Genomic DNA, 21826 nt, shown 5'->3' with positions numbered 1-21826 from the left:
AAGGAATCTGTAGCACTTAGTCTTGCTGGAGAGGTGGTATATGCTTATGAAGTATGAGATATTGTCAAGACGTAATCTTACTTATAATCTTGAATAATATTTAAAGTGTACACTGCCTTTCATCCTATTACCAAATTTGGCTTTTATGCCACTTAGAAATCTATGAATGTTATTTTAATGAATTACTAGAGAAAATTAAAATGATCCTGTTAAAAATTTTTCAGAATCAAATGTCATTCCGTGTTTGAAGAATGTGTTCTCCCGCTTGCTCATGTCATTAATGATGTATGTGTTCCATCTGCTGCTTTACCAACCACGGTGGCAGACGTACAGCATGTGTATGTTGTCTTTAGGTTTTCACCCTGCAGTTACATGTGTAATTAAAGGGGTTCTGATTGACGTTTCAGTTCGGGTTGTTTTGCTTGTTTGTTTGCCTAAGATCCCTAAGCCAGCTGGAGTGAAGAAAGGATGGCAAAGAGCACTGGCTGTAGTCTGTGACTTCAAGCTCTTTCTGTACGATATTGCCGAAGGAAAGGCATCTCAGCCCAGTGTTGTAGTCAGTCAAGTGATTGACATGAGGTAAGTTTCAGAGATGAAAATATGTGTATCTTTGCAACACAGAAATACAAAGTGTGTGATTTTTCTTCTGATTATATTCCCATGTTTTTATTTAAATCTAATTTCACAGTAATTTTCTCATTTACTAATACTGTAATCACAACATAATTACAAACTGGAAGTATGGTATAGTTATAGAACAGGTTGATGATGTGCGTGTGTATGCATGTTAGGTCTGGGGGTCTGGGAAAAGAGGTTAATGCTTGAAAACCAAAAGACCAGTTAAAGGCTTCTGGGGTACTAGAGGCCTAATGTGTAATGTCTGTATCATCACCTAAAGCAAAGGCTTCAGTATAATTTCAATGTGAGGAAAGGAAATGAAAATCTCAAAATCAGACAGGCTCTTGGAATGTAAAATGAAGCCGTGAACATTTAAGTTAAATACATCTCTTAAATGTTTCTGGTCTCATTTTCAGACTCTCTCCTCTACTCAACCCCTTCTCGAGACTCCAGGCATTCTCCCTCAGTGATCTTATATACTCCTATAGCTTCAAGCATCATCTCCGCAATGAGATGACTCCCGAACATATGTCTCCAGACCCGTGCTCAAAACTAAAATTTCCCGTTCTGGCTCACATAAGCATTTCATACCAGCATCTAAAACACATTATCTTCCCCATACATGTGAAACATAAAGAAATACATTTCTTTATTTGCAAGAAACTTTAAAATATTAGCAAGGAAAATTTAACAGAACCTGCTAAGGGACCAAATATAGAAAGATAGGGAGAAGAATCAAAGATAAAACTAAGATGTCAAATCTTCAAGATCAAGAGAATGATGGTACCAATAACCAAATTAAGGAAATCACAAGGAATAGATTATTGTGGAAGGGATCTGTCTTAGGATTTCCTAAGGAAGAGTAGCACGTCAGATGAGCTGTGTTGAAGGAACAGTAAAATGTCAGATGAGCTGTGTTGAGGGCACTTGACATGTATTATCAGAGCAAAGAGGGGACAGTCTGCTGGAGACCTACTAGGATCCAAATCCACGTGTCCCGTACTTACTGGCATTGTGACACTGAGTAAGCCAGAAACCATTTCTAACTCTTGTGTCATGTGGCACTGTTAAATCACACCTGATACGTTACTTTTGGCACTATCAGTTACAAAGAAAGAAAATTCAGAATTTTTAAAAATTCAGTTTGGGTGTTCTGTGCAATTAAATTTTGAGGATTGCTTCATATGTGTTATTTAGATGCAAACCCAAAACCACACACACAGCCCCCACATACGCTAACTTTTAATGTTTCACTTTTCCTTCAGGGATGAAGAATTTTCTGTGAGTTCAGTCTTGGCTTCTGATGTTATTCATGCAAGTCGAAAAGATATACCCTGTATATTTAGAGTAAGTCTGTGTGTTATAATTTGATCACTGAATTATTTGCTTTTAAAAACTAAATGTTTTACCTCTCTCTATAGATCACAAACTTACTTGGAATATAACCAAATCTTACAGACAATTTGTGCAAAGTGAACACTGAATTAGTAGAAGACCAATAGAAGGCTTGAATATATGGCTTCTAAAATAGGTTTCATCTTGGATAATATTTTTGAATCATATTCAATTTTCAGATAAGTAGTACAAAAAAAAAAAAAGAAGAAGAATTGAATAAGTGTGAGATTTCTCAATTTTTTAAAAAAATAAAAGTTTCTTTAAGATCTTGTTTACAAGTTAGAATGTTTCAGTTCTATTGCTCTGTAATAACCACTCCAAAACTTACCGGCTTATTTATTTTTCACCATTCTGTGGGTCAGTTCTGGTATCAACTGGAGAGTCACTCATATGGCTGCATTCAGCTCATTTGGGGCTGAAATAGCCAAAACAGCCTTACTTTCACATCTGAGGCCTTGGTTCTGGCTGTTAACCCTGGTACTTGGCTGGTCTCTGGGCCACCTCAGTTCTCTTTGCAGACTCTCTCCATGTGGGCTCTAATCATTCACTAGTCTGGCTGAGTTCTCCGTGACTGGCTTCCAAGAGAGGAGAAGAAAAGCTGCCAGGCCTTTTAAGGACTAGGCTCAAAACAGGCACAATAACCCTTCTATATTCTGTTGGCCAAAGTAAGTCATGAGGTCATCCCAGACATAAAAGAAGGGGAAATAGACTGCATTTTTAGATAAGAAGAGTGAAATTTTGTAGGAAAAATTGTTGGTAGACATCTTTGGAGGCTGTCTAACACAGTGCAGTCTCAAACTGATGAGTTAAGTAAGATAATGGAGGTTTAAAAAAAAGGATTATTCTCTTGATGGTATGCCTATATACTTAGTACAAGTATGTATCTTGTATCTAAGACCATACTTAGTCTCTCAGTTCCCAGACCAAAAACTGTTCTCTTTCCAGCTACCAAGGGAACCTACACAGGTGCACTTATCTTACCTGATTCTAATTGTGGGATTTTATTGTCTCTGTTGCTTAAATTACTTTTAATAAAGGATCCATATATACATAAAGTAAGTATTCTGATTATAGGGTCATTGTAAAGTGATAAACCTTCATTTAAATATTAGTTCAAATGGTCTTCTCTAAGTTATTGTTATGAAGTAACAGAATCTAAGTATTTCTGAGCATTTTTTACTTTTTTAAAATGGGTTGAAAATCAGTATTGTGTAGTACTTATGAGCCTGGACACAGGATTCCAGTCTAGTTGTGTGCCCTTGGAGAAATTAATTTCTCTGCATTAATACCTATCTTGTAAAGATTTTGACGGACTTCCCAGGTGGCACAGTGGTAAAAAATTCACCTGCCAATTCAGGAGATGTGGGTTCAATCCCTGAGTCGGGAAGATCCGGTGGAGTAGGAAATGGCCACCCACTCCAGTATTCTTGCCTGGAGAAAGATGTTGATAGAGTTAAATGAGTTAATACTTATAAAGCGCTTTGATCAGTGCCTAGTGCTCAGTTATTACTCAATAAATGTCAGTGGCTGTTGTTAAATGACTATGTGTAATGAGTTTTTTGTGATGTATTCTGGCACTCTGTAGCAAAGAAAATACAAATGACACTGCTGCTAAGCTGCTTCAGTCGTGTCCGACTCTGTGCAACCCCATAGACGGCAGCCCACCAGGCTCCCCCGTCCCTGGGATTCTCCAGGCGAGAACACTGGAGTGGGTTGCCATTTCCTTCTCCAATGCATGAAAGTGAAAAGTGAAAGTGAAGTCGCTCAGTTGTGTCCGACTCCTAGCGACCCCATGGACTGGAGCCTACCAGGCTCCTCCGTCCATGGGATTTTCCAGGCAAGAGTACTGGAGTAGGGTGCCATTGCCTTCTCCAAATGACACTAACGTTATGAATAAGTAAACTCTATTAAAGGTATCACTTAATGAGTGCTCATTTGCTGGCTAATGCAAAGCAAACTAGCATAAGCATAAAACTGGCTTAAAAGATGGCTGGCTTAAAAGATGTCAAGATGTTTCTAATATCATGAATTTTGATTAAATTGTTCTAGGTCACAGCTTCCCAGCTCTCAGCATCTAGTAACAAATGTTCCATCCTGATGCTAGCTGATAGTGAAAATGAGAAGAGTAAGTGGGTGGGAGTACTGAGTGAATTGCACAAGATTTTGAAGAAAAACAAATTCAGAGACCGCTCAGTCTATGTTCCCAAAGAGGCTTATGACAGCACTCTGCCCCTCATTAAAACAACCCAGGCAGCTGCAATCATAGGTATGGATTTATAACATTTATCTTGTTATAATTGTTTATATACCTTGTCAGCAGGGATTGGCTTTCATTAGGAATCCCTGATGTCTGACATAGTATGTGTTATATCACAGATGCTCAGTAAATGTTTATTGCCTGAATGAGACCATATTAAAGCTTTATTTCTCAGTAAACAAGAATGAATAAACTTTTCTAATGTATTTTCCTCTGAAAAAGCAACAGTGCTAAAGATGAACCTATTACCAAATCTATTTTATCCTTGCGTGACTTCAAAAAAGTTGCTTCTTAATGCATAAGCTGTTTTATAAAGCATAAGTTTCCTAGGTAAAATACAGGTACTAATTACTTTGCAAAGGTTATTGCAAAGTTTAAGTAAGATGGAATTTGTAACAGACTGCCCATATATAAAATACCCTCAAAAATGGCAGCTTCTGTGTCTGGAAGTTTAAATTTTTGCCATCTTCTTATGTAACAAAAGCCAACTCTTGTTACTTTGTAGTAAATAATGAAAAGTTTGATGAGTAAAGTTCAAATGCCTTTCACAATTTTTCCGTCTCCAAATGAGAAATGGAACTGGATCCAGGGTGCTGACAAAGTAGAGTTTTTTTTCACCTTTTATTGAATAAACATTTCTTTATTTTTGTAAGCATTGATAGAAATTATTTTCTAGTGATTGTTCTATTAAAAAAGACATAATATTTACTACAGTAATCTGAAAGGAAATTTAATAGTATAAGTTATTGCTATATTTTAATTATTTTTATTTCAGTTTTTTGGTACCATATTTCTTTATCTGTTTTATACTGTGAGTTTTATATAAGTTTTCACCTAATAAAAATATTTCATATTTGTGTCTTGTATAGATCATGAAAGAATAGCTTTGGGGAATGAAGAAGGGTTATTTGTTGTGCATGTCACCAAAGATGGTAAGAGGAAATATTGTGGAGAAAATATTATTGATACAAAATTCTAAACTCTAGATTTTAAACTCTAAAAAGAACAGTCTTTGCTCTTATTTATTCTGTAATTGAAATTTTCCAGACTTAATTTGATACATTTATAAGTCAAAAGATAATTTTTTAAATTTCTATAATCCTCTTGAGTTCTAAAATTTCCATGTATATTTTCTTTCCTGTGTCATTTTGTTTAACAGTTCTGCTGTATAAACTCAGACCGCATTTCTAAAGATAGTACATGAAAGAAAAACACAACTTGATTTTTCCATTGTTCTAATGTACTAGAAGCAGTAACAGTCATTAAAATATGTTTGTTGTTGGGTTCTTTTATTCCACAAGTTAATACAACAGATTTTTTTTTAGAGAGAAATTAAATACTAGGTGAAATAAAAAAGGAACCCATTTAGTTTAGCATTCTTGAATGCCTCTAAATTATGTCTTTATATCCAGTTCAGTTCAGTTTAGTTCATTTCAGTTGCTCAGTCGTGTCCAGTTCTTTGCGACCCCACGAACTGCAGCACACCAGGCTTCCCTGTCCATCACCAACTCCCGGAGCTTGCTCAAACTCATGTCCATTGAGTTGGTGATGCCATCCAACCATCTTGTCCTCTGTCGTCCTCTTCTCCTCCTGCCTTCAATCTTTCCCAGCATCAAGGGCTTTTCCAATGAGTCAGTTCTTCGCATCAGGTGGTCAGACTATTGGAGCTTCAGCATCAGTCCTTCCAGTGAACGTTCAGGACTGATTTCCTCTAGGATTGACTGATTTGATCTTTATATCAAGTAAGACCATGGGAAACCAATGTATTTAAACTTCATTAATTTGTTACCCAAAGAAATACCTTTAATGAAATGTGAGTCAGTTTTTAAAAATAGTAACCCCATGGTAAAACTTCACTAGAATTTGGTGAGAGTGAAAAGGTTTTTCTTAAAGATCTGTCATGTTTTATCACATAGGAACTCTTTGCCATGGCTGCCAGAAATCTCAGTGCTAAATTTAATACCTTACTGTAGGTAGGTTAAATTATCTTACAGTGAGTGTGATTATCTTCCTCTTTCTCCATATGGTTTCTGATATCTTAGTTTTTCTGTGTGTATCTCTGTCTTTATTATAAGTTAACATATTCCTTTGAGTATAATTGGGATATGATTAATAAACAAAACATTATTTTGCAGTTGATTCATTATTCTTTATTTGCACAGAAATTATTAGAGTTGGTGACAATAAGAAGATTCATCAGATAGAACTCATTCCAAATGATCAACTTGTTGCCGTGATCTCAGGACGAAATCGACACGTCCGACTTTTTCCTATGTCAGCTCTGGACGGGCGAGAGACTGATTTTTATAAGCTGGCAGAAACTAAAGGCTGTCAAACAATAACTTCTGGAAAAGTGCGTCATGGAGCTCTTACATGCTTGTGTGTGGCTATGAAAAGGCAGGTCCTCTGTTATGAACTATTTCAGAGCAAGACGCGTCACAGAAAATTTAAGGAAATTCAAGTCCCATACAACGTCCAGTGGATGGCAATCTTCAGTGAGCAACTCTGTGTGGGATTCCAGTCTGGATTTCTAAGATATCCCCTGAATGGAGAAGGAAGTCCATACAGTATGCTCCATTCAAATGACAATACACTCTCATTTATTGCACATCAACCAATGGATGCCATCTGTGCGGTTGAAATCTCCAGTAAAGAATACCTGCTGTGTTTTAACAGCATTGGAATATACACTGACTGCCAGGGCCGAAGATCTAGACAACAGGAACTGATGTGGCCAGCGAATCCTTCCTCTTGTTGTAAGAGTTTTACTTTTGGCTGCCTTACTTTGCTGTCTCTTTCCTTTTCCTTCTACTTCATCTCCTATGTGTATTTATAATTATTAACAGCATTTTTTATAAGTCATCTTTGAGGTTTTTCCTAGGCATTAATTGTCTTGGTACAGAAAATAACCATACCTAGTTAACCTCATTAAGGTATGGTTAAGTCAACCCACTCCGGTGTTCTTGTCTGGAGAATCCCATGGACAGAGAAGCCTGGTGGGCTGCAGTCCATGGGGTCCCACAGAGTCGGACACAACTGAAGCGACTTAGTAGTAGTAGTAGTAAGTTAACCATACCTAGTTAAACCATACCTAGGCCAGTGGGGTCAACATTAACAGGAACATAATTAAAGCTAATCGTTTTATGGAATATTTTACTTAGATAGATTTTTAAAAACACATATGCTTTTATTTCAAGGAAGGCAATGTCAACCCACTCCAGTACTCTTGCCTGGAAAATCCCACGGATGGAGGAGCCTGGTGGGCTGCAGTCCATGGGGTCGCTAAGAGTCAGACACAACTGAGCAACTTCCCTTTCACTTTTCACTTTCATGCACTGGAGAAGGAAATGGCAACCCACTCCAGTGTTCTTGCCTGGAGAACCCCAGGGACGAGGGAGCCTGGTGGGCTGCCGTCTATGGGGTCACACAGAGTCAGACATGACTGAAGCGACTTAGCAGCAGCATGCTTTTATTTTGGAATAACCCTAAGGAGTTATGTTCATGGTCCCCCCCAGATACAGTGCTTGTGAAGATTAACAGCTCATAAAACTCATAAAACTTCTGTGTTATTTCACTGAAAGAGATATAACAGTGAGCAAAATAGACAGTCTCACCCTCACAGAGCACAGAATGCAGTAGAAGGGATTCCTGACAGAACAAGTTACAGTAAGGTCTAAGTGCTCTGGTAGCCAAAGTACAAGTTCTGTAGAGGCACACGGGAGGAGCATCTCATCCAGCCGGTTTTGTTTTTAGTGGAAGATACTTGGAGCATGTTTAAATGCTGAAGGGAACTAGCCGCTAGGGAGCCAGGAAAAGGTTGACCTTGTGCTAAATATAAGAAACAGAGTAAGAAGGCCAAAGAGGCTGGAAGTCAGAACACAGGAAGAAGGATATGGAGCAGGATGGGAATTCTGTTCCACTGCAACAAGATAGGAGGAATGGTGGGTATGAGGACAGTCAAGCTTAAAAGTTCAGTATAAGAAAATGTAGAAGAGCCACATATGTTACGACAGAGAAATTGGGAAATCTAGATAAAAAGAAAAATACTTGAAATCCTACCTAGCCAGGCTTAACTATTCTTAACGTTTTGTTTCTTTTGAAATTTACACTCTTGTCTATGGCATCATGTTTAGAATGAATCCTGGTCAGAAAATAATTGAGAGTGTTGTGTGAATTGGAATTAGAATAAGAATTGGAACATCTGGCTTTTATGAATAGCTCTGCCAAAAATTTGTGACCTTAGCCTGGGTAATCATTTAACCTTTGTTTGTGTCACCATTTATTGATGTTCAGTTCATCCATAAGTATATGTTGAGCATTTTTTGTGCCAGATGCTTTACCAAGCATTCATAAATGTGAACCTAATTCCTAAGATTTCTCTGCTCTGTAGCTTTGTTTCACTGTCAAGAGCTTAACTACTTTAGGAATCAGTTATTTTAAATGTAATGAAATCCCTTTATAGAACTAGTATTGGGCAAGGGAATATTATACCCCTGGTGTTAACAGACTCCTTCTGTATTATAATGGCCATAAAACCTCTTCATTTATGATTGATGGGGTTTTTACTTCAAAAATGTTTTGATGTGGCTTATCTGTATTGATACTGGAATTTGGTGGGTTTCCACTCTACAGTTCCTTAGCATAGATCTTTCAGAATGTTTTGGAGTTAACAGTTAACAGGTAATCAGCCTTCTGTTCTCTCCTTCCTGTCTCTCAGGTTACAATGCACCGTATCTCTCAGTGTACAGTGAAAATGCAGTTGACATCTTTGATGTGAACTCCATGGAATGGATTCAGACTCTCCCACTCAAAAAGGTAATTTAACATTAAAATACGGCCTGGACCTCCTTGCAGCCCAATGGTTAAGACTACACACTTCCACTGCAGCGGGCGTGGGTTCAGTCCCTGGTCAGGGAACTAAGATCCCGAGTGCCGTGTGGTGTGGCCAGGAAAAAAGAAACATATGGGCTAAGTGAACAAATGAGTATAAGTGAAACACTATATGACTATTCAGCTGTTTTTCACTAATTTAGCATTTTCTGTCATATGTAATAATATAAGTGGGAATTTGGGACTTTGCTAAGAGAAAAAAGAAAATTCAAGCTGGTTAATTTTATAGGTAGCTCAGCACCATACTATTTTTATTGCATTTAGTTTCACTATATAAAGTATGATTATTATCATAATGAAAAACTATAATACATTCTGTAACTTAAAATGCCAGTGTTACCTTTCACTTTAAGGAACTCTGAAGGAGCATTTCATTTGTAATTTTACTGTTTTTCACATAATGGTATGCAGTTTTAATCCTGTGAGGACAAACTTCATGGGCTAGAAAAGTGATTAAAATTAGAACCAAAGTTCTGTTAATAAAGGTTTCACATATTCCTAATAAACTATAATATTTTCCTTTAACATTCCCCCATGATAACATAAATTTTTACCACTAGAGAATGTCTATTTTGCAAAAAGTGAAGAAGGATAGCTTGATATATGTAGCATGTGTCATTAGTTGAGGGACAGGGTTTAGAGGGATAGGTAAAAGTAAGTACCCAAGATCTTATTTCAAAATCTGCCCCAATTTTAAACCTTAACAGTGGAAAAAGCTCTTGTTTACTGCCACATTTTATAAAACAACTAAATATGGTCCTTGATTTTATAAATTCGGACTGGTTACAATGAATTTTCCCTTTTATTTTTACGATGTGAATTTTGAAATATGTATAAAGGAAGCATAATAATAAACTGACCTCTTATGAACTAACTTAAGAGCCAGAATATTACCAAAATATCACTGAATCTACCTGTGTATTTTTTATCCTGAACATTGTGTTCATCATTCCCTTGCTTTTCTTAAAATACAGAATTTTTGTATATTTAAATATTCCTAGGCAGTGTATTGTTCGTTTCGCTTGTGTTTGAGGTAATAATAAAATGTTGTATATCATCTTTTGCCTTGCTTTCTTCATGTACTTACTGTGTGTCTAAGATTCATCCATGTTACATTGTACTGTATTTTTCTTCATTGCTTTTCACTGCTATAAAATAGTCTCTTGGGTGAATAGATCACTATATATTCTTCTGATTAGCAGACATATGAGTTATTTCCCCGCTTTTTGCTATTGTGCAAGACATTGCAGCATATGTCTTCAGGTGTGTATGTGCAGGAGTTTCTTATAAGTCATATGCTGAGGAACGAAAATGATGGGACACAGAGAATGCAAGTGTTCAGCTTTACAAGACAGTGACAGTTTTTTCCAAAGTAACTGTACCAGTTGACACTCCTACCATCTGTATATGACTTCGTAATGACCCATGCCATTGTCAGTATTCAGTTTTGTAACTAGTTTATTTGTGGTTATCAAGGGCTACCTCATGGGGTGTCGATTTGTATGTCCTCTGTTAGCTATGCTGTTGATAATCTTTCATGTTTCTTCATCGTTCATATTTCCTCTTCTGTGAAATGCCTGGTCATGTTTTTTATCCCTATTTCTGTTTAGTTGATCATTTTTTTAATTGATTTATTGAAGTTATTCATATACTGTAGATACTGGGTTAGTGATAGGTGTGGTGAATCTTTTTCCTGTTTGTGACCTATCAAATAATTTTCATGGTGTATTTTGGGAACATTTATTATTATTGCTGAAAATTCATTGTGGTAAATTTTAATGTAGTTAAATATATCATTCTTATTGTTCATGGTTTTTTTTTCCTTAAGAAACTGTTTCCTACCTCCATGTCTTAAAGATAAGATCTTTATTTCCTTTCAAAAGTTTCGCCTTCTACCTTTATATGTAATCCATTTGGAATTGATTTTTTGTGTAATGTGTGAAGTAGGGATTCAGTTTCATTTGTTCCATGTAGATACCCATTGCTCCATCACCATTTATTGACAGACCTTCCTTTCCTCATACAGTTTTATCTCTGTCCTGTGTGTACATTTAGTTCAAATAAGATTCCTAAAGTATCTGTATTAATATCTTAGTATCATCATCTGCTTGCTAGTGGCTTTAAAAGTTAAATTTAGGGTTTAAATATATTTCACTTTTTTTTGGCCAAGAATACTCTTTCTTTAAAATTTTATCATTATGAATTAGATAATTTTATACCTTTCTAGTTAGAATTAATTTTAATTTTTTGTAGATTTTCTGAGAAGGCTATATTTTGAAGAGGAAAGATAAAAGTCTTAAGAATGTGTGCTTTACAAGTATGTCAAAGTTTTATGATTTAAATTTTGAACCTTGTTAAAATATTAATTTTATTTTTTATTATTTTAGGTTCGCCCCTTAAACAGTGAAGGATCATTAAATCTTTTAGGCTTGGAGACGATTAGATTGATATATTTCAAAAATAAAATGGCAGGTAAGAAAATACACATTAATAGGAGAGCTTCATAGAAACATTCTCGCTAAGCTGACTGCCAAAGACAGAGCCACTTAACTGACTGCAGAGCCACTTAAATTCAGGTGTACCTTGCTCTAGGATCTGTGCAGTTGACCACTGTCATACTCTCAGTATATTGGGATAAACTACTTGACAAAAAGTCATTCTGTTCAGGCTCACATAACTGTATAAGCAAAATATTTGTTTCTGACCTACCTTGTTAATTTTCTATGGATTACTGAGGTTAATAGAAAAAGTATAACTGAATGTCTCTTCTGTACTCTTAATACTGTAGAACCTAACCAAAATTGGTAGCACTAAAATTGTGAAAACTCACCCAGAGTACTGATTCGGGACTATTGGAATACAGCTTCTGCCAGTGCGTAGCGCTTAAAACTTTTGAAGTGCTGACAACAATGTGGACAGCAGAAGAAGCAGGGACAAGAAGAAGTGACTGGAGGGCCCAGAGTCAGGAAGAGGGGACAGGCTCCTGAGCGCCCTGGACAGGGCGAGGGCCATGTCCAAAGTAGCGGAGCGAGTCCTAGCCAGGGAGACTGCACACATCGCATTCAATAGCAAGTTGTGAACAATTAAAATCTTATTTTTAACAGAGATTATTATAATTCTACCTTCTATATAGTATTCTCATGTCTTAGCAACAGATTTCTCCGTAACAGAGGTATCATAAATTTATGATCTTTTGTGGTAGATCTAGTTAATGCAGATGTAATTAGTGGTACATTATGTACTGAAAAATAATAATTAAAATTGACTTAAATATAAGAAAAACATTGCTATTAAGAAAACACATTAAAATGTTTATACTTAGCTATTATCTCTGGGTAGTTGGGATTAATTATATTCTTTATGCCTTTCTTTTTTTCCCCCATACTCTTCCAATAAATTTGTATCGTCTAACAACAACAAAAAAAAACCATCAAAAGTTTGTTGTTTCTGTTTTGCTTGTTTGTTTTTAGTACTAACATACACACAAATGCTTAGCTTCAGATTTGGTGCTCTGGTACATCTTCTTGGCACTGAAGGCTTCTTGGTATACAGACAGGAGACTGCAGGAGAAGTCCTATGCTAAGAGGATATTCAGTTAGACTTGAGAAAGGACATTCGGGTATTAGAAATGAGTCCTGCTCAGTGATGGATTCACCATGAACCTGTGCTTTACGGCCCCTCCCTCCAAGACTCGATACTTAATTTTGTATCTGTTTCTTAGTCGCTCACTCAGTCATGTCCAACTCTTTGCTACCCCATGGACTATAGCCCGCCAGGTTCCTCTGTCCATGGAATTCTCCAGGCAAGAATACTGGAGTGGATTACCGTTTCCTTCTCCAGGGAATCTTCTCAACCCAGGGGTTGAACTTGAGTTCAGCATTGGCAGGCGGGTTCTTTACCACTAGCGCCACCTGGGAAGCCATCTGTTTCTTAGAGGACTCTAAATATTTGTGTAAGATTAAATCTACTCTGTTCTCACTGTGTACTGTAACCATGATAATCTTAAAATGTGTCCATTATCCAGTTTGTGTCTACGGAATAAAACCTTTTCCATTTTGTCTTTTTTTATGCTTTCATCTTTCTACTCTAGGCCAGGAATAAAGGTGGAGTTTGGAGAAGGAAGACTCGACAACATAGTAGTCTTTGTCCTTTGGAAAGGAAAGGAAATCCTATTTCCTGGAGATTCTGTTTCTTTCTTGTCTTCTCCCTATTCTGTCTATTTCTCTTTCATCTCTCAGGAGCTCAGAGTGCTTTTGCAGCCCTCTGGCTGTCCAGAATCTCCCATTGCCACTGTTACTCATCTGCTTTACCTTCATAATTCTCAAATTCTCATCTACTTTTTAAAAATTATCATTTTAACTTTTGGTATTAGGGAAGCAATCTAAGTTATTTATTTTGCTACAAGGAGACTGTTGCTCTTACTGATCATGTTACTTTGGCTTGGTTTACAGGCCCCCTTGGTTTCTTCCCACTTCCTTTTTCTCACTTTAGCTTTCTGGCTATTAAAAACTTCTCTAAAGGTTGGCTTTTCTCTTTTTCCTTATCTTATTTAGAGAATGATACTCCTTGTGTTGTATGGATACAGTTGTCTATTTTACAGTATGTTCACCATATTCCAGCGTCCATGGTTGAGAGTTTTGTTTACTTCCAGGTATTAAAATGGAAAGATATGGGCATTAGATGACTAGGTGTATATGATTGTGTATCCCCCCAAGATCAGGAGAGTAGGAATAGGAATAAGACTCTTACTTTAGTAAAGAAACTAGTATATAAACTAGTATAAAGAAACTAGTGTATAGGAAACACAATTCCTTTCCTTTACTCCACATCTTACAAATTGGAACTTGAGAGAAAATGTTTTAGTATACGTAATGGGCTTCCCTGATGGCTCAGATGGTAAAGAATCTGCCTGCAATGAGAGAAACGTTTAATTGGTATCATTTCTGTGAATAATTCAGAGTTTATGCCTGATTGCTGTGCAGGTTAACAATAAGAACTTTTCAACATCTTAAGCCATTGAAACAAATACTTGGAAGGAGGGAGAAGTTGGTATAGAGATATTGAGCATGGGGTAACCAAAGTGACGGGACACCAAGGCAGCTACATTTTTCTTTTTTTCTCCTAGTAAAATTGTACCATTTTATGTTTGTAATCAAATAAAAGTGAAAATATACTTTGTAAGCTATGTTTGATTTCAGCATATATTTGTTTACTTATGTTCTGTTGAAAATTACTTATTTACTATGATTATCAGCACACAACTTTTAAAATCAGAATTGCATATGCTTGTATGGATTGACATTGTACCATCTTGGGGATTAATGAATAAAATGCATTTTAGCACTTTAAAGAATATCATTGTTCTTTGCTGTCTTTTGTGTTTTTTTTTTTTTAACAGAAGGGGATGAACTGGTAGTTCCTGAAACATCAGATAATAGTCGGAAGCAAATGGTTAGAAATATTAACAATAAGAGGCGTTACTCTTTCAGAGTTCCGGAAGAGGAAAGAATGCAACAGAGGAGGTAGATGTTTCATTTGTGCTCGTCCAGAGACGCTCTCAGCACCAGAAGGACCATTTGGTGTTAATACTAGATTTGATTGGAAGGAAAATTTGATCTCTGAAAGCCTGTCAGTCATTCTCTGTGATTTTAAAAACTGCAATAATTAATGTATTTCTCAGTGTAATTTTAATAAATACCCTCCAAATTGTGAGTATGTACTAGATTAAAGTACCATATTTTGATTCATTTCTCCTATGTATATATAATAGTTACAAGTTTTAGAATGTGGGCCTTTATAAAAAACATAGAACATATCTATGCAGATTAACTGGTCTCTTCATGAGGAGTAGCCTTGTAATATGTCCAGTTACACACAAAAACATTTCTAATATATTAGCAATTATTTAAAAGGACATCCATAAAATATTCAGAATTATCTGTAGAGTAAGAACTTGTTTCATATTTAAATACTAACTCTGTTTTCCCACCAAAAAGCATAAGATCTTTTAAATTTAAAACAAAATCTTATTTTATTTTATTTAGTATATTCTATTATTTTAATTCTGTCCTTATTAACATGATTTCACAGTTTATTTTTATGAAAAAAATTGAATATACTTTTCTCTAAAATTATCTAGATTGGTCATGGAACAAAAGTATCTAAACAGATGTTTTTTCTTGCAGGGAGATGTTACGAGATCCAGAAATGAGAAATAAGTTAATTTCTAACCCAACTAATTTTAACCACATAGCACATATGGGTCCAGGAGATGGAATACAGATCCTAAAAGACCTGCCCATGGTAAGAGAAATGAAGACTGAATGTGAATATAGATGGGGTTAAGAATAAGGTGCGAAGGAGCAGATATATATATAAATATGAATGTGTGTGTGTATACACATATTTGTGTGTGCTTAAATACATATGAGTTGAAAGGATATATTGGTGTAATGAGGAAATGTTTATCTCAGAATATCACGATATATGTAAGATGCATGATGACATAACTGATGGAAAAATGTTAAATTTAGCTACATATCAAATAACAAGCATACCAATTCTTATTTAGTTGCATCTCCTATAAACTTCTCCCATATCTAGATTTACCATTTTGGAGAAATAAACCAGATGTGGAGAGGCTCTATACCAAGATTCAGAACTTTGTTACCAAATCACTAAAATTTCACTAAGTTATAGAAATTCAACACAGATATTTGGCCCACCTCCCATTGAAACCATACTAGCTTGTTCATTAATGATCACTTCTCATCTGATTATGAAATTAAATCTTTTTCATTTGCCTAATTACAAACATGTTACCTAGTCAGTCTTATATAAAAAAAAATACAAATTGGAAATTTTCTTTTTTTTTTTAACAACATGAAGATTGGATTCTTAGACCTAATATATTGAGATTAAGAATATTAATCTTAATCTGGAATTAGCTAATTAGCCAGGCTCTGTTTATACTTAACATTTCAGTATGATGGTACTCTCCAACTATGTGTGTTAGTCACTCCGTCGTGTCCGACTCTTTGTGACCCCATGGACTGTAGCCCATCCATGGAATTCTTCAGGCAAGAATACTGGAGTAGGTTGCCATTTCCTTTTGAAACTTTAACGTGACTCTTTTGATCAGTGGTGACAGCATCTAGATTTTGCACAGAATTTTAGGCATAATTTATATACTGTGGCAGTCTGGGAGATGATTTGTGAATCTTAACCCAAAGCTCTTTCTAAGAAAGTCTGTGTTAAATACCCACATTACTAACTCTACTGTGATAGAAGATAAAAACATCTATCACTGACAGAAAAAATAACAGGTAACACAATTTGTACAATGGAGTTTTTTTATTAAACTCTTAAGGGTAGTCTTGCATCCATTTCATGGAAGGAACCAAAAAAAATCTGCATTAATTTGAATCTGAGTTCCACATTATAAATATCTCAATTAACCAGTTGGTTCTGTTTATGAATGAATATGACATTCCTGCTGTCATTTTTTTTTTTACCAATTTTACCAATTATCATCAAGACATTATGTGATTATAGTACTATTCCTTCTTTTCAAATCATTCACAATAGTCATTTATCCTTTTGAAATGGGGATTTTTATTAGCTGTGCTGGGTAAATATAAAGTATGCAAAAAGATTACAGCCAATCTTGATATAGTAATTAAAACAAAGTAAGAAATTTAAGGCTGAACATAAATATTAAGTCAAAAATTTTGAGCATAAATAAAGGCCGCATTTAAATATTAAACTGTTTTACTAATCTATCATATTTAATACACTGTTTTTTTTCAGTTTTTGCCTGGGAATCAGATTTCAGAATTTTCTCTATTCCTTTCCCATTCTGAACATTTGTTTAAGTCCTTAGTCTGAAATCCCTCAGTCTGGGTTTCCTTTTCTCTCAGAAGTGAACGTAAGGGAACCATACAGTTCAAAGCTTCTGTCATTTTTTTTACGGAAGCTACAGTGTTACATACAAAGTACCTTAGGAGAGAGAAATTTTTAATTATGATAAACAGTTGAAATGTGAATATATATATAGCTTATATTTGATAGAACAAGTGTTATATACTGTCTTAATGTAACTTTTTGAAATTTAAATAACAAATAGTTTTTAACACTTGCTACATAGTTAGCATTTTGGAGGGATGTATGCATGCATGCTAAGTCACTCCAGTCATGTTTGACTCTTTGCAATCCTGTGGATTGTAGCCCGCCAGGAGGAATGCAAATTTCAAATTTATCCATATGTTGCAAAACAACACATCAACAAACACAAAATTATTTCAGTAGTGAACAAAGTTTTAAGGGGTATTATCCTTTCAAAATTAAGCTTTCTTTCACACATGCTTCATATTTGTGCACAAAAAAGAATATAGTTTTCCTCTCATTATATTCCAACAACATAGCAAAAAATTATGGAAAAATTTTCTATAAATTCCATTATAGGTGAAATAGTTTCAGGATTTAATAAAATGAATGACCATGTGAAATGCTTGACCAGGTGAAAAATTAGTTTGCTAATGTTTCAGAATTCTTTCAGACCTTCATACACAATAGGATTTGGTCTTTCTACACCCTGAATATGTACACAGAAGCAAAATGTCAAATTTCAAACATAGTAATAATTTCTGTATCTCAGTATCCCTCCTTTCCTCCCTTTACCCTCTGACCACTTAAAGTAAAGGAAATCTCTTTTTTTGTTGTTGCTGTTCAAAATAAGATCCAGTCTTAATTACTGTGCAAAATAAGTTCAGATAGCATTTCCCAAAGGTTCATCCCTGGTCTCATTCCATGGCACATGGCCTTCTCTGCTGGCTACTTATTCCCATTAGACCTCTTGATTTTCAGTATTTGTATCACTGATCTTGTTAACCACTGACTGCCTCGCTGGTTCTTTTGTCATTAACAACAGTGATTTTTTGCCCTAACAGTGCAATTCAGTTTTTAATGTTCATTTCATGTTTTCTTATCATATAAACACTTTTGAATTTCCAGGACAAGAAGTTGGTGTAAATTTTTGAAACCTGTTCACCTGTACATGGAGTATTTATTGTAGCAAAAATGTTATGCATCTGAACTCCTGTTTTTCACAGTCTCACTTTATTTTCATCTGACTTTCTTCCTTTTACCAGCTAAGAACATAAAAGCTATGACTTTTCATAAGCATCCATTTAATCACCTAACAAATATCTTTTGATATACTGTCTTACCAGAACTGTGCTTATCTTGGAGTAAACATTGGTAAACAACACAATAATATGCATGTCTGAAAAGAAAACAATATGCATGTCTGTATCTGTGTGTGTATATATATATATGTATACATGTATTGAAAAGCTTGTGATATTTTAATCTCAGATTTTAGTATGTTCCTTCCACTGCAGTTTTCTATATTTAATGAACTATTTCAAAAAAAGAAAAAGATGAATTAAATTTATCTAATGTTAACATATATAAGAAGCACTTTCAAATACCAAAGCTAGGATGTCATTTGTGCAAAGAGCGTGTACCCCAGACATTTTTATGTTTAACTTATTCAAATCAGTATTGCCTTCCTGTGAAATGCTTATAAGCTTAGAAAGTGTATTGAATGTCTTTGGAAGATTATTCTGTTTCCTTTGTACCAAAATGATACTGAAACAGGTTGTTTGCCTCACAAGTGTGGAAAAGATAGTAAGGGTAGGGAGTCATTTTTTATTTTCTGTCCTATATCAGTGTGAATCTTTCATGTGTGGCTTAGGGAACCAAGAGAATATAAGCAATTAATATAAAATAGTATGTGTGTCTTACAAGTACATACTGTAGTAGTTTCTGGGATCCTTTTTGTCATCTACCTTTTTTCATAAGTGGATACTGGTCATAAAGAATAGATTTGTCTCAAGCTGAATTAAAGGGTAATATTTTACCTCTAAAAGATTTCATTTTTTTTTTTTAGCACATAAAACTTCTCCTAGTCTTTCACCTGCTCCTAAAATTGTTAATAAATAAAATTTCTAGCTCAATGACCTTTTAGACTTTTAAGAAGTAATTTTACATGGGCATAGTTATATGCCCATGAATAGTTTTTCCTTTTGGAAAAGAACTTAGTAAGTATTGATTTAACACACATCTCTAAATTTAAAATAATATCTTATATAGGAGGCTTTCTTTTAAGCTTCCCTAATTTATCAGATTTTTTTTTGTTAACAAAGCAACCTCATCTCAACTCATGAGAATATCAGTCAGCATCTCTCTGGGAAGTCATTCAATCTCTGTCTTTAATGAGGTGATCTTAGGATGTTTTCTTGAAACATAATTCTTAAGAACTGAACTTTGAAAATTCCCATAAGAGAAGTTGACTGGGTGCTAAGTGATATCTCCATATATCCACAAATTATATTACATGAAAAACTAGAGTCCTTGTTTTCAAAAACTTTGTTCTATGTCTTTAGTGTTAAATTATTTCATTTTTTTTTAATGACACTTGAACATTGAAGAAAAGGTTGTTCTCTTGTTAAAAAACAAACATGTTCTCCAGGTGTCTGAGTGGAGATAAGCTTGGGCTACTTATAGGTAAACTAATAATTAGTACATTCCATTCACTCAGTTACTCGCTCAGTCATGTCCAACTCTTTGCGACCCCGTGGACTGTAGCCCACCAGGCTCCTCCATCCATGAGATTTTCCAAGCAAGCATACTGGAGTGGGTTGCCATTTCCTTCTCCAGGGGACCTTCCCGATCCAGGAATCGAACCCAGGTCTCCTGCATTGTAGGCAGGAGCCACCAAGCATACAGTACATTCTAGAGTTACTCATTATAGGAAGATAAGATCAGTAAAAGCAAACACATGTCAAGTCTATAAATACAGGAAATGGTTTCAGTTTCTCAAGGAACACTTTCATAACGCTTCTGGTGAGAGGCTGGTTGTATTAATAGGTTCACTTGTTCTTTAATTATTTCTTGCTTTTTCTATCCTTAATGTTTTTGTTTAGATTTTTTGCCATGTTTTGATTATATCACAATCAAAGGAGAACACTGAACTAAATTTCAAAAATCTACTTGTATTTCTGAAAGTCCAGTTTCTACTCTTCTTGATGACAGCAATAAAAGAGAATAATCTTACAAGGCAAATGACTTTTTGCAAATCAACTCTTCAAGTATCTGGCAAGAAGATTACAAAATTTGACTTTCTAAGGCCTAAAAGTATTTCATGATGGATTCAGTTATTGATGCGAGATGCTTCATGGTTTTCTACATGCATGTTGTCTGAAATGTCACATGTATCTGGTGAATCCATTTTCATTACCTCATTACCTTTTTTCTTTCTGTTGTTTTGATAGCCGGGTTTCCCTTATCCATCCCCTCATCATCACTCCGGTCTGATCTCCTCTCCGATCAACTTTGAGCACATCTATCACATGACTGTTAATTCTGCTGAAAAATTTCTCTCTCCTGATTCCATAAACCCTGAATATTCCCCGTCTCTGCGCTCTGTCCCCGGTACACCAAGCTTTATGACTCTGAGGGTATGAAAGCTGAGTTAGGTGTTAACTTGTACTAACCATGTGCGGATCTCTGCCTGGCTTCAATAAGTAACACTGCCAAGGGGGTACACTCTGTGTGCATTTTCCTTTGGCCTGTTCCTCTGCTGCCAGACTTCTATCCTTCCTCTTCCTCCTCTTCTCTGTTCAAGTTCTACTTTGTTTCTTCTTTTGAGGAAAAAGATAAGGACTAGGGAAGATTTCAGTTTTATTTCTAAAACAGTACTGGAGGTTTTTCTATGTGTAATATAAGATAATCCCATCATGATATATTTCATTACAGATACCATAAGAAATAGCCCCCAAGTAAGTCTTTATTCTGTTAAACAAAAAAACAGGTCCTAGAATTTCTGAATTTTTAATAGCTCGTTAGCTCATTAACCAGTGCAGTTCAGAGAAATTTTTAATATTTAGTGAAGTCTGTAGTAGGCCTGTCTACAGGCCTTTTATCTACAATAAACCCCCTTCCAAAGAGCTCACAATTCTTAAAAATATAAAGTATAGTAGTATCAGTGAATAACAGGAAAAATTGCCAAAAGAAGGTAGTCTTATTAATATTTGAGTTGCTGATGCACCTTTAATGCTAGTCAGGATCCAAAATAAGAGAAGTAAATCAACACAACAAAAAAGCAGAGTGTGCTGCATTCTGGGGGACCACGGCCTGGGTCCTTCCATGCAGCCTTGCATCCTTGTAACTGGCAGCTCCGCAGTGGACAGAGAGCTGGCAGCCATTCAAGCTGAATATCCTTATTTCCATCAAGAAATATGTACTGATTTCAAGGGGGCATTTTCTCAAGTTTGTCTTGCAGATAATATTTGGATTACATCACGCAAACCCATTTCCTGTAACTTAGAAAAAAATAGCATCCATTTTTATCTGTATATTTAGTCATTTTCCAATAAGAAAACTATGTGTAGGGGGAGTTTATTTTTCTATTTTTGTTTGTATTATAAAATTATTCTAAATTGTGTTTTAAATGTCATTGTCACTGACATTATGTTATTTATATATCTTATTTGATGACATAAGATTACTTATGATAAACTAAGCCTTTGTTTGCTTGGTAACAGATTACAGTGAGTGGATTCTAGAGGAGGTTGTTTAACAAATCAGTCAAGAATTTTTGAT

At 35.3% G+C, this 21826-nt stretch overlaps 1 protein-coding gene across 7 annotated transcripts in view; it reads left to right on the top strand.

The window, feature by feature from the left end:
- Nucleotides 1-21826, top strand: part of CDC42BPA (CDC42 binding protein kinase alpha (DMPK-like)) — a 298104-nt gene that overhangs the window by 267031 nt on the left and 9247 nt on the right. For 6 of the 7 annotated variants that reach the window (XM_010852881.1, XM_010852884.1, XM_010852883.1 and 3 more), the window contains 9 exons: nucleotides 440-579; nucleotides 1884-1965; nucleotides 4063-4279; nucleotides 5140-5202; nucleotides 6433-7026; nucleotides 8988-9085; nucleotides 11548-11632; nucleotides 14559-14682; nucleotides 15346-15463. In XM_010852881.1, the coding sequence (XP_010851183.1) occupies nucleotides 440-579; nucleotides 1884-1965; nucleotides 4063-4279; nucleotides 5140-5202; nucleotides 6433-7026; nucleotides 8988-9085; nucleotides 11548-11632; nucleotides 14559-14682; nucleotides 15346-15463 (1521 nt within the window). Of the gene's footprint in view, nucleotides 1-439; nucleotides 580-1883; nucleotides 1966-4062; nucleotides 4280-5139; nucleotides 5203-6432; nucleotides 7027-8987; nucleotides 9086-11547; nucleotides 11633-14558; nucleotides 14683-15345; nucleotides 15464-20496; nucleotides 21815-21826 lie in introns of those variants that run through there. The other variant, XM_010852882.1, reaches the window with a different exon arrangement.

Source organism: Bison bison, unplaced genomic scaffold, assembly GCF_000754665.1.
Source record: "Bison bison bison isolate TAMUID 2011002044 unplaced genomic scaffold, Bison_UMD1.0 scf7180017864317, whole genome shotgun sequence".
NCBI classification, from domain to species: domain Eukaryota; kingdom Metazoa; phylum Chordata; class Mammalia; order Artiodactyla; family Bovidae; genus Bison; species Bison bison.
This window is presented reverse-complemented; position numbering and strand designations above follow the sequence as displayed.